Source organism: Dama dama, chromosome 26, assembly GCF_033118175.1.
Source record: "Dama dama isolate Ldn47 chromosome 26, ASM3311817v1, whole genome shotgun sequence".
NCBI lineage: Eukaryota > Metazoa > Chordata > Mammalia > Artiodactyla > Cervidae > Dama > Dama dama.
In genome coordinates this window covers 38,029,727-38,047,975 of record NC_083706.1, presented here as the reverse complement: position 1 = coordinate 38,047,975, position 18,249 = coordinate 38,029,727, and the positions used below count along the sequence as shown (strand labels likewise).

At 40.0% G+C, this 18,249-nt stretch overlaps 1 protein-coding gene across 2 annotated transcripts in view; it reads right to left on the bottom strand.

The window, feature by feature from the left end:
• The window catches only part of GRM1 (glutamate metabotropic receptor 1), a 412,380-nt gene that overhangs the window by 6,201 nt on the left and 387,930 nt on the right, over positions 1 to 18,249 (bottom strand). Inside the window, exon 8 of one of the 2 annotated variants that reach the window (XM_061130177.1) lies at positions 2,014 to 2,074. The exons of the other annotated variant lie outside the window; for it this stretch is intronic. Coding sequence (XP_060986160.1) covers positions 2,014 to 2,074 — 61 coding nt within the window. Of the gene's footprint in view, positions 1 to 2,013; positions 2,075 to 18,249 lie in introns of those variants that run through there. 2 annotated transcript variants of the gene reach the window in all.

Sequence of the window (18,249 nt, the reverse complement as noted above, 5' to 3'; positions counted from 1 at the left end):
GTGCCAACGTTTGTTTATGACAACATATTGGTACAGCAGTGTTGTTTTAGCGGAGGTAAACCAGCTTTAGTTATATTTTTCCAGGAAGTATAGATGAGCCTAGATTATGTTCCTTTTGAAGAAAAGCTCAGATGAAGCATTATAGTTCATTCTATGCTCCATGCTTCCAGACTTATCACTTTAATAAGCAAGTCCCTTGATGCTCTTCAGCAGTACCTGGAGTCCTCACATTTGCCCTGGAAAGAGAGGGCAGCTGTATTGCTCTGCAGGGCTTATTCCTCAAAGGAGGGAGAGATCCAGGCAGACCTTAAAGATCCAGTAGGCAGCTTTATTTCTATCACTGGCTTATTCACAAGAGCCATGGAAATCAAAGGTCACAAAAAGAACATAATTTTTTTTTTCAGGAACAACTAAGGCTAAAAATAGCCAGTCTTACTCTATCGTGCACAGCCTGGAAGCTAGTAGTTTCTTCCTGATCCTTTATTGTCTCCAGGAAGTGTGAATAGTCTTATTTCAAAACTTCTTTATAATCAACCTGTTTGCTTTACTGACAGTTGCATTATTTTTTTGTCACCTACCACAGGTGGACCACTTTCCACCTTTGCTGTTTTTCGGCACTCACCTTAAAGTCATGATATGTTAGGTGCCTCTCCTCTCTTTCTGGCCCTGCTGTCATGACAGGACAAGCACGTCTCCTAGACCCATCAATTCCTTTTGACAGGCAGCCAGCAGCTGTCATCATCAGGATGTCCTTACTGTGTCCTTGGTCAAGACTCAACCCTTGATGCAAGAAACACTCAGTGCTTTTGAATTTGGGAGAATTAGAGAGAATGCATCCTGGAAGATGAAAGAGGCTCTGATCTCGATGTGCAGAGTCCTCCCAACCGCACCTATTTCCCTCTAAGGGTCAGTGTGATTTGATTGGGACCACACTCATTCTATTGGGGTCTTTCCAGGGGACGTCAGAACATGACTTCCCAATGCACTCCACTGAGTGAAGAGAAGAGCCGCTAGGACCCCGCTCACTGGGCTCCATGGCCAGGCTTAGCAGCAAACATTTGAACAAATTGGGCTCTTCTCATCTGAAGAGCTATTCGAACCACAGACACCTCATCAGGGAGCTCCCTTCTGCTGCAGGAATGTGTACCTTTGACTCTCCCAGGAGTTTGAAGGGCTGCAAAGGAACAGCTGAGAATGACCACAGACTTCGAGCACAATGAATTGGACATGGTTCATGTTCTTTTGTTGACTTAAAGAGACACTGTCAAGATCTAAAGGTCAAAAATTGGACCAAACATGCACCGTTTTTATCAGATGGAGAGAATCTGATAAAAGCACTCCAAATTCTGGGAAAATAACTCCTTTCCTTTTTTTTTTTTTTGCAAAACTCACTTTTTTTGGGGACTCACAAAACTTTTGTTTTGTGCTCCCTGGGGGATAGGAGGCACCTAGCAGAAATTCGTCTTGGTGCCCATCCCCCCACTGACATTATGGATTGTCACCCCAACTGACATTATGGAATTCTTCCATTCAGATTATGGCTTTACTTAAATGCAGACAGAATCATATCAAACATTTGTGCAGCAGCAAAAAAAAAAAAAAAAAGAAAAAAGAAAAAAGAAAAAAAGGCAAAGAAAATAAAAGAAAAGAGCTCTGTTCGCCCAGAAGAAGCTGACAAATTTGTAAAGGGGGAAAATTCACTTTCAAGCTTGTGAGTGGGAGTCACAAACAAAAGTGAACCTCTAGAACGGGAAAAAGTGTTGCATCTTACATGAAAACATAAGCAAAAAAGCAGAGACTAACACCTTGACAGTGTCCTTTTAAGAACGATGGACAATCAAATTAAGGCAGTCGTGCAAACCATGGCACGTAATGGTTCCTCGTCCTTGATGGCATGCACCACTTCTGTTTCCATGTTAGAAAGTAGAAAAACCCAGGAGAGAGAAAGCAAGGGGCAAACCACTCTATTTTCCATGCAGCTTCTCTTACACATTCACTGCAGTGTGGGGGTTTTCAAAGCTGCACATGTGCCGACGGACACTGGCTGGTGGGCGAGAATTCTGGCTGCCTCTTCCTGAGGATTGAAAAGAAAAAGATACCCAGTGAGTGAGTGGTTACACAGGTACATAGAGATGGCGATCACACCGCTCAGGCGGTGCCTGGGCGGGGGCAGGGCCGAGCCTGCCTCCTGAGCCTTTCTCCAGGTCACTCCACCTCCACATCCTGCATTTTCCTTGTCCTGCCCAGCTGTGTCTTACTGCCAGGACCTTTTCTGAAAGTCACATCAGTGGAGCGCATTCTGTCCTTCACCTGGTGGAGCCATCTCTTTCCAATTGGCAGATGCTTTTTTTTTTTTTTTGCCGCATGTATGTCTCTCCCAAATTGGCTCTTCTCCCTCCAACCTTGATGCCCTCCTTTATTCTTAGAGGCAGTGGATTCCATCTGAATCTTCCAACCCACCACCCATCTTAAAGAATGCTTATAGATTTACGTCTTACACTGTAACTTTTAATTATAGTGCTAATTTGACTCCATATTATGTTATCATAAAAGGAGTGCTTGTCACTTCACGTAACATCATAGGCATGTCTTGGCCTCACAAGATGGAACATATCCAGAGGTGGAAAGAAGGGAAGTGGCAAAAGACTGGCTGAGCCTCCCTCCGGGGAAGAAATTAATCTCAGTCCCTGGTTGGATGTCTCTTTATATAGCACAGTGTGTGGGTCTGATAAGTGGAGAAGATCCTTGACTGGACATGTCAAGACTGATGTGCCAGCCATGCATAAGTGGCCTTTTCAGCATTTGTTGGAGTGAGGGTGCCTGAATTTCCCACAAGTCAAGGAAACATGAGCTTCCCTCTTTAGAAGTTGGTGGGACAAAGCCATCTTAGTCTCATTCCATATTAAGAGGGCAGCCAATCACAGAAAAGAATTTAGGAAGAAGATGCTAAAGAACTATCAGCAGGTGCTATGAGTGGTGTAGATAAGACTGCAGTCATGAAGTCCCCTATAAAGCTTTCTCACAAATGTTCTCTGCCAATCATCCTTGGGCCAATCTACCCCAAGATCCTGCTGACAATTATCCAGTGTTAATCAGAAGAGGACCACAATAGCTCCAGGCAAATCAAAGACCTTTGCCAACCTTCCTATTTCTTTTTCCTATCAAAGCAGGCAGAAGAGGGGAAGTTCAGAAGAGGGAAGAAAGAGGCAGGAAAAGATTTCAGTCTGACTCCTGACATTGTTCTGGGAAGGAGAGATGTGAATTTTGAGATCTGAAACAAGAGGACTGTGGAATATCTCTTTAATTCCTGTAAGTAAGGACTCTAAACTGAATGTAGACGGTCAGAAAAAAGATTTTTCATAGCACAGTTGAAGGTGAAGGAGAAAAATAAAACTGATCAATATGTACATTTCCATCAAGTTTAGACCATTCAGTAAACCATTTGAGAGTACACGATCTATCCAGAAAGATCTGAAATTCTCATCCAGAGATAAGAACTTGAAACACTTTGGTATAATTTCATTTGCACCACACTAGTCCATTTACTCAAGAAAATCAGACAGAGATCATGCTTGCTATTGAATAAGTCAAAGCAATATGACACCTAATGTGCTCACCTGAAGTCACAACGATCATGAAAACATTAGTGGTAGGTGCCCAGAAACAAAAATATGATGTTTGAATACAAAAATGAAATTATTGGCAGAAAAGGGCATTTCATCTGTAAAATAACGTTAAAACAATTTCATTTCTCATGAAAGATGGCAGAAAATACACTCAAAGCATTTGGCTTTGCCTTGTTAAATTGCCTGATCCCCTTGAAGCCTCCAATTAATTCTTCTTTAGGTAATGTCCATATGTGGCCTGGTCCAATGGTACAGAGAAGACAGGACCCTGGCAGAGCTGGTTTTCTGGCCTACGACCAAGACAGACACAGGTGGGTCTCTCATCAGAAGGGCTCTGAACTCAGGGTTTACTGTTCTCAGTTCATCTTTTTGAAATTCCCAAATAATTTCATCACTTAATTTGTGTTTTATAAGTGATGTTGCATGTGGAAACGGAGCATGTACTAAGTGGTTTAGAGCTTCATCTCACGCATAGTCCTGGCTCCCCGGACAGGTTTTCAGCTTCTTGCTTCTCTCCCCACCCCACACCCTTCTACTCCACCTTGACGACCAGAACCCATCCAGCCTCCCACTACCCACCCCTGCCCAATGATCACTGCCACCCTCCTCCCCTGCCAGGCAACCGTCGGCATGGATGTGAGAAAATCAGATCAGGATCTGGCAACGAGGTCTTGTTACCCCACTGCATTGCCAGGGAGCAAGTGGCCGCGGCCATCTCTTCCCTGTCCTGGCATGTCCTCTGTGCATCTGGCAAGTAACAGGGCAGGGATGAGCCTCGTACCCCTCCTCCATGCAGGTACCATGCGGGTCTCTGAGGTGTTGTTGCAATGTCCTTGGGGGTTCCCAGTCCACCTTGAGTTGGGGCAGGAGGCACTGGGAAAGGGGAGTTGCCCGGATTTAGTTTCTGCATGGCATCTACCCCATAACTGGCTGGAGGGGAACCCGGCTGGGAAGAAAAGGCTTTGTATTTCAGTACCGTTAACATTTTTCCTTCTACGTTTTCAACCAGGGGCTCCAGGTCTTCATTTTGCACTAGGCTATGCAAATGATGTAGCTGGTCCTGTCTGCTGAGATGCATGGATGATGATAAAAAGCATGGGGAAACATCCTGGCAGCTTAGAGGCTTGACCAGCTGACATTAGCATAGATGCACACGGTGTGGCATGCCTGAACAGATCAGCCGTGGTGTCTCCTGGAAACTGGGGCAGGAAGCTCCCCCCTGTGGCTGACTTGCAACTACCCTTGCAGCTATAGATAGCTCTGTGGTTCCTTTGGGGGCTTCAACCGTATTGACAGCTAAACTTCACGCAGTAATTCCAAACAATACCAAAGCCATCTTTACTATTGATTGACACACCTGAAAAAGATGATAGCGTCTCTTTCATGGTGCCATTTCTTTAGTTTCTGAGTTTGACTTTGTGTTGAAGTGAAATGTAAATGACCCATGTATACAGATGCTACTTTTATGTAAGAAGTGAATTATTAAAGGTTACAAGTCAAGAACTGAAAAATATGACTCCAATGTGGCCATTTTATCAATTGCATAAAATCTGAGTGAAGGAGCTGGACTTCAGGGTATTTTTAGCAACTGTAGAACCACATATTCAACCAACCCCAGAGTCCGCAAGCCAGAGTAAAAGCTTGGAGGGAAAATGCAGCATATGGGGGCTTGTCAAATATAAGTCCCAAATCTGTGCTGAATCTTTTGGCAGAAATTATGGATTTAATGAAACCCCAGAAGTTTAGTTAGAAAGATTCATCTTCAGTTTCTTCTGGAAGTGAGTTTTTTTTTTTTTTTTTCCTTTTCTTTCCCTTCCATGTTTCTTTTCTTCCTTCCCTTCTTTTCCTCCCTTCTTCTCTTTCTTTCTTCAGAGTCCCTTCTGGTTGTGTGCATAGCTTCTCCCATCTGTTACCATTGTCCACATACTCTTTCTGGTAAAGATTCTTGAGAGCCCCTTGGACTTGAAGGAGATCAAATCAGCCAGTCCTAAAGTAAATCAACCCTGAGTACTCACTGAAAGGACTGACACTGACGCTCCAATACTTTGGCCACCTGATATGAAGAGCTGACTCATTGGAAGAGACCCTGATGCTGGGAAAGATTGAAGGCAGGAGGAGAAGGGGATGACAGAGGGTGAGATGGTTGGATGGCGTCATCAACTCAATGAACATGAGTTTGAGCAAACTCAGGGAGATAGTGAAGGACAGGGAAGCCTGGTGTGCTACAGTCTGTAGGGTTGCAAAGAGTCAGATACAACTTAGCGACTAAACAATAGCAACAACATCCCTCTTTGAGTATACTTAGTCCCATATGCTTTGCTTTCATGTGTTATTTTCTTTACAGCAAGTCACCCATACATTGGTTTCTATGCTAAGAACTATTTTTTACGTCACCTTGAGAAGTTGGTACAGACAAGTCTTACTCATTATAATATAGCAATAAGATTGCAGGCCAAGGATTCAGGAGACCAGATCCTCTCCAACTGTGTATTTGCCTCTTTCAGACTCAGTTTTTCATCCATAAAAAAGGATTGTTGAAACGGTACATGTGAAATTGCTTCCAATAGCAAAATGCCATCCCTGCTTAAGATATTACTAGAAGTGTCCATGTGATTCTCCAGGCAAAAATGCTGGAGTGGGTTGCCATCCCCTCCTCCAGGGGATCTTCCCGACCCAGGGATCAAACCTGCATCGCTTACGTCTCCTACATGAATAGGTGGGTTCTTTACTACTAGTGCTACCTGGGAAGCCCAGAATACTGGAGGAACAAAATACAGACAAAAGACGGATATTTTAAGTCTCAGTGTGTATTTAAGTTAGACTAACTTGGAGTATCTCAAACTTCACTTTGTTTTACTCATAAATTTTAACCACTTGCCTTATTCAAGAATTTTAATAACTTCTAGTAGAAAATAGTTTTCTGTCTAGAATTTTTTTCCCCAAAAAACATTAGCAACATTGAGTGGATGTATCAGGAGTGGGTAAAAGCTAGGTACAGAGCCAAGCTAGCTGTCTGTGTCTGAATCTGCATGTCTATGACAGGTTTGGAGGTGAGTCTTTTAGCAGAGATAAAATGGTCTATATGATTCCAGATGGTCACCATGGAAATAATGTGGCAGCTTTCCAAAGTAATCATAAAGATTGACAGCAACCACTCAAGACCATTTTTGTAGAAGATATCTATCTTTTTTGTTATAAATAAATGGGATAATTTGTACCTCTGACTGCTTTCTGAAGTCAAATGCATTTTTCTGTTATCTGAATTTAAATAGGTATGTCTCAGCATTCATGCATCAGAGTGGAAAATAGAGCTGACTGTATATATAGACCTACTGTAAGTGGTTATTGTTTCACTCTTCCTTATAATACCTGCACGTCTAACATAGTATAGTAAGGTTTTTTTTCTATAAACACAATGATGTAGTATAAAATATTGTTCTATTTTAAAATCTTTAATTGTAAACATTTCTAAGTTAATAAGAAACTATAGAAAATGAACTAAAAAATTCAACTCAATTACCATCCTAGGTTTGTCAAATATTAACATTCTTCCTTATTAGGGTTCCTTTTCTTTTGAAAATATTAGGGATAAATTTGAAGCACTCTGTGTATTATTCTTAATACTAATCCTCTTCTTTTCAAGAGAAAATTTGGTGTATATCATACTTGGCATATACTAATACTTTTTCAACATGTATAGTCATGCATTAATAAATATTATTATCATTGTGATATGATTTAGCATGTTATTAGATTTCACATTCATAGCATCACACAATATTTCCATTCAGCAATTTGTACTTTTGCATAGTATTATGTTAATATACCTAGCTGTACTTCAATAACTTAAACTAAATTGAATAAATACTTCATTATCAAGAATATAATCAATTCTCCTACTGATGGCCATTTAGGTTGCTTCCTACATCCTGCTATTTTAAGCAGTGTTGCAGTAAACATTGTCGGTTATGTCTTCTTGCACACATATGAGAAAGCTTTTCTCTGGTGTGGATTGAGAAGTAGAATTGATGGATTTTTGTAAATGCACAGTATTCTTTCTTATATACTGCCAAATTGCTCTGCAAAATGCTTGCAAAATTTACAGTGGTATGTGAGAATCCCTATTATTCTTTCTAATTCAGTTTGTTTTTCAGACATCTTTAAAACTGACTATTTATTATGAAAAATGTTTTAAATATATGAACATGGAAAAATGCTAAAATGAACCCCATATCCCTATTAGCCAGCTTCAATAATAGTCAATATGTATGTCAATCTTGTTTCATCTATACTTGCCATTTATTTATTTTAAAGAAAATCTAAAACAGTGTCATTCCATCCATAAAGAATTTAGTATATACGCCTGCCATACAGGAACCCAATTTTATAATAAAAGGAAAAATATTTCTTAAAGTACATTAATTGGAAGGAAATGGCAACCCACTCCAGTATTCTTGCCTGGAGAATCCCATGGGCAGAGGAGCCTGGCAGGCCACGGTCCACGGGATTGCAAGAGTTGGACTCAACTTAGTGACTAAAAAACCACGAAAGTACATTAATAGTGATTCTTTAATATTTGATATTGGACTTTCCAGGTGGCTCAGTGGTAAAGAATCCGCCTGCCAATGCGGGAGATGCAGGAGACGCAGGTTTAATCCCTAGGTTCCCTGGATCAGGAAGATCCCCTGGAGGAGGAAGCGGCAACCCATTCCAATATTCTTTCTGGGGAAACCCAATGGAGAAAGGAGGCTGGAGGGCTTCTGTCCATAGGTTTGCAAAGAGATGCAACTGAGCTCAACATTTGATATTAAATTTTTATATTAAATAATCAGTATTTTAATTTCCCTGATTGTCTCTATATTTTTGAAGTCTTTATTGAATTTGTTACAATATTGTTTCTGTTTTATGGGTTGGGATTTTTTGACCAAGGGGCATATGGGATCTTGGCTCTTGACTTCTGACTCCTGGACCAGGAATCAAACCCACACTCCCTGCATTGGAAGGCTAAGTCTTAACCACTGGATCACCAGGGATCTATATTTTATTTTACTTTTGATTTTCAAATCATCATAGAAATAATATTTATGTGTCATATTCTGTCAGTGAGTCTTATGTCTTTTTTAAATTATGGATGTCCCCTCTTCCCTTTTTGCTTGCTATCTATTTATTGAAGAAGCATCCAGATTATGGATTTTATGGATTGAGTCTCTATGTGTCATTTAACATGTTTATCTGTTACCTGTATTTCCTAGGAATTATAGTTAGATCTGAATTCTTGATCAGCTTCATGATCAATTGTATGGAGAGAATAGTTCATTAGAGGTGGTGTTTTCTCTCTGTTATACCATATGTGGAAGAACATAAATTGGGTCTTCTAGTAACCACATTAAGACTGATCAGTGGGTTTAAGGCTGTCAGCCTGATGTATAGATTATAAAACTCCCCATCATTCTTTCATCTAATTGTTTTAATAGTCATTGGTGACATTATATTGATCAATTACTTTTTTACAAAACAATAATGCTATTATCATTCTACCATACCTTCTGTAGCTGTTAATTAGATTTCTCTCTAAAAGAAAAAAAAAACTTATCAGTTACTTAATTCCTCTGAGATAAAGTTCAAACAGAAAACAGAAGTCAAATAAATGGATGAGTCTTTTATTATCAACGCTCCGAGTAATGATTTGGTTTTCTAACACCTCCAACAGTGATCAGTGACTCACTTGCAGGTCGGTTTCTATCGTCTGTTTCCTTTGTGGTATTTTTGTTGTTGTTATATGACTCTTACTTTTCCATGCCTAAACATATTTTATGAGACATTATAAATATATAAAATAAGATTCTATAGATGTTCTAAAGGTTCTGAGTTATCTCTACCAGAGTTGCTTCACCATTTTTTTTTTTTTTTTCATGCTAAGTAGAGTGGCATGTGCATGCATGCAAAGTCACTTCAGTCATGTCCAACTCTTTGCAGTCCCATGGGTTGTAGCCTGCCAGGTTTCTCTGTCCATGGGATTCTCCAGGCAAGAATACTGAAGTGGGTCGCCATGCCCTCCTCCAGGGGATCTTCCTGACACAGGGATCGAACCCACATCTCTTACGTCTCCTGCATTGGCAGACTGGTTTTTCACCACTAGCGCCACCTGGGAAGCCCAAGTAGAGTGGGACAGATCAACCTAATCCAGTCAGGAACTGAGCTGAGCAAAGTTGTTTTGCAGTTTGTATAGGAATCAGTCTATCATAGGGTAAATCCCTTCAAGATTTTTAACAGAGCATCTTCACAAATTTTCCCTAGAATTCTAAAATGTTTATCAAGGTCTTGATTCGACTGCAATCTGTATTATATCTTTGCATCTCTCCTGTGATCCTTTTCACTTATTATGTAACTTATTGATTTTAATTCTTATCTCCAACAATAGGCAGGTCATAGTTTCTGAGGGCGGGATCCATGACTGATTTACCATCGCAAGCTACTTTAATCCCCTTTTATCTATCTCAATTTTTGGAAATAAAACCATGTAATTTTTCATTCAAACTGATTACTTTTCTTTTTTCAAACTGATTACTTTTAAGAATAAAGGCAATGCTCTTAAAAACTATCATGGAAAAAGGCATAAACTGGGATTTTTCTGGGCATAGAGGGACATATGATCATCTATTTGCAGTAAGTATTGAATGAATTATTGAATAAACAAAACAGTATGAAATATTCCTAATATGAAAATAATACAGAAATAATCCTGAGCTCCTTTATCACTTTGGTAATCGCAGGAATATCAAAAGTATGTATTATTTTTGATAATAATTCCTAAATTAATTCTCATACTTAATATCAACTGTCATAAAATCTCCAGCAAAAAAAAATTAGTAAAAATAATGTGTATGTATGTGCACAAAAACTAAACCATATGTAAAAATATTAATGATAGTTTTTCTCTGTGTATGGGTAGAATTGCAGGTAATTTTTATTAGCTGTTTTGAGTTTTCCTTTATTTTCCAAATTCTCAATTAATATTTATCACTTTTTAAAATATGTAAAATAAGCTGTAACTGTTAGTACAAAAAGAAATTTATACATAATTCAGAAGTATAATTCCCTCTTCTAGCTTTATCCCAATGAACTAAGATATTATATGGGAATTGTGAATATGGTTTCTTTTGCTGAAAAAAGTTAAGGTAAAAATCCTAAATGTGTATTCAAATACATGAGGAGCTACTAAGCAGAAATCACAGAACTTTGATGGAATTCCCTGGTGGTCCAGTGGTTGGGACTCTGTACTCTCAGTGCTGAGGGCCTGTGTTCAGTCTCTGGTTGGGAACTAAGATCCCACAAGTTATGTGGCCAAAATAAATAAACAATAATTAAAAACAAATCCAGAATTTGGAAATTCATACTAATATTTCTCAGGTCCTGAAGCCTTTCTTAATTCAAAATTCTGGTAAATTTAGTCTTTATACTGTAAATAAACTACTTTATTTTATATATATTCTCAATATTCATTCTCACATATAGGCATCTTTATTAACGAAAAAGTAAAAGCTCAAAATTAGAAAAAAACCTGCAACTTAAATTACATAAAAGGAAAAAAGAAAACCCTGGTACATTTCTAGATAAACTTTAGGTGCCAAACTGACAAAGTGAGTCTTTGTATTACTTTGCTCTGATTTATCACAGGGAGTGAGAGAAAGAGATGGTGAAAACAACGTGCCTAAAACTAAAATTGTCACCTCAGGATGTTTTGAAACAAGACAGAAGACAAAATTATTACTTTGGTAAGAAGCTTAAAATTAATGATAACAAAAAGAACTTAGTTCACTTAACTTTGTGAAGTTTTTAATATCCTTGACTACAGCATTAATGTTAGATATAGTTTCCATGATCATCTCTGTTTAAGCAGAGGTGTTAATATCGTCATGCCACCACCCAGCAAACCTGAAAAGAAACTGATAGACAATTATCATAGAATTTCTTTTACAATATTAGAAGTAGTCAGTTCAGTTCAGTCGCTCATTCGTGTCCAATTCTTTGTGACCCCATGGACTGCAGCATGCCAGGCCTCCCTGTCCATCACCAACTCCTAGAGTCCACTCAAACCCATGTCCATCAATTCGGTGATGCCATCCAACCATCTCATCCTCTGTCATCCCCTTCTCCTCCCGCCCTCAATATTTCCCAGCATCATAGCCCTAAAAGAAATCTTGGCAGTATCATAACCTGATAAAGATTATGATAAACCTCATAACTTGAGAAAGAGGAAGGGGAAATATTAAAATTGGTATGAGAGGACTTCTGTTTCCAGCTAAGATGTAATTCCTTGGGATAAATTAGTTCCCCCACTGAAAACAACTACCAAAAAAACAGGTAAAATGTTTTGAAAAACCATTTAAAGACATTGAAAAGCTCTCATGGCAACCAGAATCCAAGAGACTAATAAGTCAGAAAGAAGAGAACTTCAGAGAGGTAAGGAGATAATCTTCGAGTTTCAGTGCATCTTGATAGAGAAGAACAGATTCAAAGAACAGATTCAGAGTGCAAGCGGTGGTTCTTAACTAAGAGGTAATGAATAAGTTTCGGAAACAGTGGAAGATATTAAAGAGAATCTCTGAAAGTTGCCTTTGGACAGAAAGTCGTGTGACGGTGGGACAAACTGGGAGAGAAGGATTGACATATATATACACAACCATGTATAAAACAGACAGCTAGTGGGAAGCTGCTGGATCCACAGGGAGATCAGCTTGGTGCTCTGTGATGACCTAGAGAGGTGGGATGGCAGTAGACGAGGGCAGCTCAAGAGGCGGGGGATATGTGTATACATAGAGCTGGTTCACTTTATTGTACGGCAGGAACTAACACCACATTGCCCAGCAAGTACATGCCAATAAAAAATAAAATAAAATACACAGCTATGGTAGGAAAAAAGTATACAATTTCACTTTTATGAATTAAGAACAGGCAAGATTAATCTATGGGGATGAAAATCAGAATAAAGGTTGTCTCTAGTCTGGCAGGGTACAGTTCATGGGGTCACTGAGTCAGACACGACGGAGGGACTGTCACCTTTGGTAAAGAATTCGCCTGCAATTCAGGAGACGAGCGTTCAATCCCTGGGTCGGGAAGATCCCCTGGAGAAGGAAATGGCAACCCAATCCAGTATTCTTGCCTGAGAAATCCCCTGGACAGACGAGCCTGGTGGGCTACAGTCCATGGGATCACAAAAGAGTCAGAGTCGAACGCAACCTAGTGACTAAATAACAATAACTAGATAGTGGGACGGATTAGAAAGGAACATGAGCAAGCTTTCCAGGGTGATGGCCATGCTCTGTATCGACTGATTTTTGGTTACAGAATTTCAATTGCATTTTCAGGAAACTGTGGAAAATTATGTATAGGACTTTGAGTACAAAACTATATAAATAGGAAAAGACAATAATTAATAGTTACTTGCTCTCAGGGAATCAGAAGAAGGGGTGGAAAGCTGCAAGTTTCGATATTAAAACATTTGATGGCATTAAGCCAATATAGTTTGCTTCGTCCTTTTAGTCCTGGGAATCATCTTGTCATTTGCACCTAAGTTTTCAGAGCCCATGGGTCACCATCTCCTTCCCTCGTCTCCGCATCAGAGAGCTCTATGGCCATTTCCAATGCTTGTTTGAGTAACTGCTTTTCTTTGCTTTTGGGTCTTATCGGTCTCCCTCTCTTATAGAACAACCACATCTTGGGTGTGATAACACATTTAATCTGGTAACAGTTCATGTATTATGGGCTTTGGAGCTAAACTACCCTGAAGTGACTGCACATCTCCACCTACTCTGAATTTCTGTGAACAATCTTTCCTTCTATTTTTACCTCTTAAGCAATTCTCTATGTTCACTCTCTTTACCCACAACTGTCAAAACCCTAGGTCAGGCCACTATAATTTCCTACCAGCCTCCTCCCAGAGCACGCAAACTTGCACCTTGCTCCACACTGAGGGTGGAGTGTTTGCTCCAAAGCACACTTCTCACTAACGACAGTGTCCCCCCCTACTCCTGCTTTGTGACTGGGGTGGCCTTCCATTGCTCAGAGGATGAGAACCACACTTTTGAGGTCCTTATGGAGGCCCTGCGTGATCTGGTCTGAGCTGACCCTTCTCGTCTCCTTCTCACACTTCCCTTTATTCTCACCTCTGGCATCCTGGAATTGCTTGACGTCCTTCAGCCATCAGAGGCTTTTGTTTTTTTAGTCTTTTAGCTCAGAGCTTTTACACTCTGATTCCTTGACTTGCCTGCCCCACTAACTCCCTTCCTGTCCTAGCTAACCCCCTTTCTCCTTCAGAAGTCTTAACCTAAATAATCCTTCATCCTGGGAACATGTCCAGCTTCTACACATCAGGGCTGGTTAGATCCTCTTCATAACGCTTTTGTAACACCTTGTATTTATCCTTACAAACACTCACTACACCTGTAATTACATGTTTAATGTCTGGTCTTCTGGCTAGGATCCAACTCTCCACAAAGGCAGGCACTGGATCTGTTTTGTTCACCATGGCACTCCCTGCCCTTGTCTTAACGACCGGCACATATCAGGTGTGTGAGTGAGTCATTAGAGCTTTTCTTTCTAATGTTAAAAGGAGTGTGTCAGGCCTTGAGCCCATTCTAACCATCAGAGCAAGAGTAATTTTATACTAGGGTCGGCCCTGGAATAAGTTTTGACTTTAAACAGTTGGAGCTACATAAAACCTTACTAAAATGGCTTGCAGTTCTATCTCTTTCAATAAGACACTGACAGAATCACTGGCTAAAGTCCCTAAGCTGCCCGGAGATGGATCTATAACCACCCCTCCTGCTCCCTCTCCTCTCCCCTTGCTGCCCTATTATCATAACTTATTTTATCTTACATTGATCATGTTAAGTCTTCATTTTTTCTCTTTGATAACACTTTTCCTACTCCCCCATCCCACACCCACCTAAGCCAAATAAGAAGCAGTGTGAAGTTTAATCAAGTGGAAAATGACATTAATTCCCACAGGGTCTGAGAGCATTTACTAAGGGCAAGCTCACAGTATATATTTTTACAATTGAGAAGTCAGAGACAGGAAAGTATTTTGTATCGTTATTGATTTCTTTTAAGTAGTTGTTTTTCAATATCTTTAGCAGCATCACTAGGGACTTGACCTGATTTTGTTAGCAGTAGACTCCTCATTTATCTTGAAGATAATCTGCATAGAGGGTGTTATTAAGTTGCCTTCAGTTATAGTAGATTTCCCTTACCCCTCTGAGATAAAATCAAATTACAGGCACTTTTTTTTGGTTAACTGGATTAAATATTTGCTGATTTTCTTTTACTATTCTATTAACCAATGTTAATAATAAGTAATATTTTATCATTGGCCTGTAATTTACGATGTATTTTAATTCATTCAGAGCACAATATCCTAATGATCCATAATTCCTTTTTAAAAAACAGCTTTTCCCTTCTCTGTTCATCTTGGGTTTCCCAGGTGGCTCAGTGGGTAAAGAATCTGACTGCAATGCAGGAGATGCAGGAGATGTGGGTTCAACTCCTGGGTCAGGAAGATCCCCTGATTCCAACATTCCACTATTCTTGCCTGGAGAATCCCATGGGCAGAGGTGCCTGGCAGGCTACAGTCCATAGGGTCACAAAGAGTCAAACACAACTGAAGCAACTTTAGCACACATATGCTCTGTTCTTCTTCAGGCAACTTAGAAGTATTTTACAGCCAGGATCCTCTGTAAGGTAGCAAAGACAAGGCCTAGTTTTTACATTTGTCTGACTCTCCACCTCCTCCCTTCATAACAAACACTATGCCAGAGTGGTGCATTTTCTCACCCCTCCATTGGCATATCTGCTGGAGTGTGTAATAGTCACTCACATATTGCACAGTTAGGTGATTATTTGGCTGACTGGTTACCACCTGCAAGTTTGAGAGTTTCTTTCCATCAGACTTTCTAAATATAAAATGCTGGTGCTTAGAAGTGACTTATTCAGATGTCAAAGAAGAAAGGAGGGTTGGTGGGATGGAGATGGAATTACTCTTGTGGAGACACTTGTAGGGCGTCTGCTCATGGCATAATTATACCACTTTTCTGAGAACTGCCTCCCGGGAGAGATGGGCCCCTGGGAGATGGTTTCATGCTCTGTGACTCCATCCTTTGTCCATCATCTCCTTGACCCGGGATAGACATCTGAGTCAGGCTGAAGCAATCAGTTTCTGCCTGTTTTATGTAGAGGCATGTGGGTTGAGGGAATTGAAGCAGTGTCTTCAGTAAGTGGACCTATAACAACATGTAAACTTGGGAGCTCTGGGATGGTTGTCCTTGGACTGATCGAGAGGGTCCAGAAATGGAGAAAGCAGATGCATGAGGAAAAGAAGGAGGCATGGAGGGAGCCAGAAGATTACATAGAGCATGGAAACCTTTGTCTTCAGGAGACCAGTCCACTTTGTGGCCCAGAAGCATTCCAAACTGTTACTGTAAGATGTCAGAAATTATTCCTTATATTCTTTCTATGAAATACCCCACCCCCTTTTGCTTAGACTAGCTTAATTTGGCTTTAATAACTAGCTTGGAAAGAGCTCTAACTAATGAGCTTATAGGCACTGTTCTCGACATGAAGCTTCCAAATCCTCTGGTCCTTTCCTCTCAGTTTCTTCATTGTGCAGACTGCTAATATTTCTGCTCCTGAACTAGTTTTACAAACATGTTGCTCACATGGCCTGCTTCCCTTTGAGTAGATAACACTTTACATTGGACACTGAGGCTAACAGATGGAATGCAAATGATCTCATCTCTCTTTAGCTGTGGCCAAGCATGGACAGGGTGCCAAGTCGTGTCAAACAGGGTGTCCTTCCTCACACACCTCGCAGTGAGTAACACCCGCACGCCTGGACTCTCAGCAGACACACAGCTCCTCCATTCTTTCTAGTGTGGATATTATAAAATGATAGTAATGACACACACACTCAGCTTTCAGATCTCTCTTCACATGAAGGGGTGGTGCAGAGTTTTATGTTAGCATACGAACTTTCATACTTCCTCCCCCATTTTCATAACTTTAGTGTCACTAGCTAACAGTTATTGAGGTTTTCCTGTGTGTTAAGCATTGCACTATACTCTGTATAGATTTTTCCATTTATTTATACAAAGGGAAAATAAATTTGCTTAGGCCAGCTTAGTTTGGCTTCTGTAACGTGAAGTCAAAGAGTTCTAATTAGTGAGCCTATAAGCATTTTTCTTATGATTTAAGAACATCGGAGATCATGTTTAGCCTGTAGGCCTCCAGTGTCTCCTCTGATAGTTTTTCTCATTTAATTGGTGACTGTTACATAGAGTGGGACCAAGAATAAAAATCACCTGTTACATAGTGGGACCTTGCAAAAATAAGGAGCCCAGACTCAGTAACCTTCTGACTTGAAATTTATACACCCACCTAAATCACCACACTGTACCATTTCCTATTATTTCACTCACTGGATTTTATTGTAATGGGGTGTTTATACCATTAAACTGTGAACTTCTTAATGGCAAACTCCATGCCTCATTCATTTTATTGAATGCAGGTGTGAATGAATGTATTTTTGAGGTATCAAACATAAAAGTGATTAAAATCATATTTTAATTAAAGTGATAAAATGATTTTAGTCCCATTTATTCCTCTCACAAAAATGGCCTTAAACTTCCCAAGTCTTAGTTTCTTTACTTATACAACAATGTTCCATGTTACTACTTTGGGTCATTATAGATGTCATTTGGAATGCTTTTGAATTCAGTTCAGAAATTACACATTATAAACATAGGAGAATAAAATCTTAAGTTTGAGAACTCGAATATGTATGTCATGCAAGTTCATTTGAATTTGAAGGAAATATAAAAGATGACCTATTTTGAAAAGGAATATGTTCTCTTTGAAGCTGTAGCAGAATCTGCACTCCATGGTCTCAACATAGAATTTGAAAATATAAAATATGAGTACTAAAAGCAGCTATTTCTGTGTTATCTGCAGAATGAGTATATTATTCAGAAGAGGTGGTAAAAGTAAACAGTGATGACTGCAGATTTGCTGCACTTACTGGGAACAAGTTGCCTCCACCCCCATGTGCTCATGTCCTTCATCCCCCACCCCCAGCACTTAGCCCGTGGTCTCTAAAGATGGTCTCTCACCATGGCCGCTCCTCAACACACAACTTACTAACTTATTTTCATCTTAAATTATGGCTGATGTGCTTTTAGGTCATAGTGTTACTTACTTCAGAGAGTAAAGGCATTTCAGCTTGTTTTTTCCAGGGAGCATGAAGGCTTTACCCCAAACGAAATATCCCCTCTCTGGCAGGCTCAGGCACTATGACTGGCTGTCAGGAAGAGAGCCAAGGGTTTGGATTTCTAGCCCCTTCCAATCAGAGCTGAATGAAGGGAACGGTTTCGTTCTCATCTGAGTCTGACTCTGAATACACAGCATGCTTCTTTCTTCTACAGACGACCTGAACTTAGGAGCTGGGACTCCTCCAGCTCACTCACAAGGCCAGGACAGCACGCCTTACTTTGCAGCTTTCTCACATGTGTCCTATCTCAACTCTTACAATATTTGTATCCCCCAGAGACCTGATAAGATCAGTAGTAAAGGT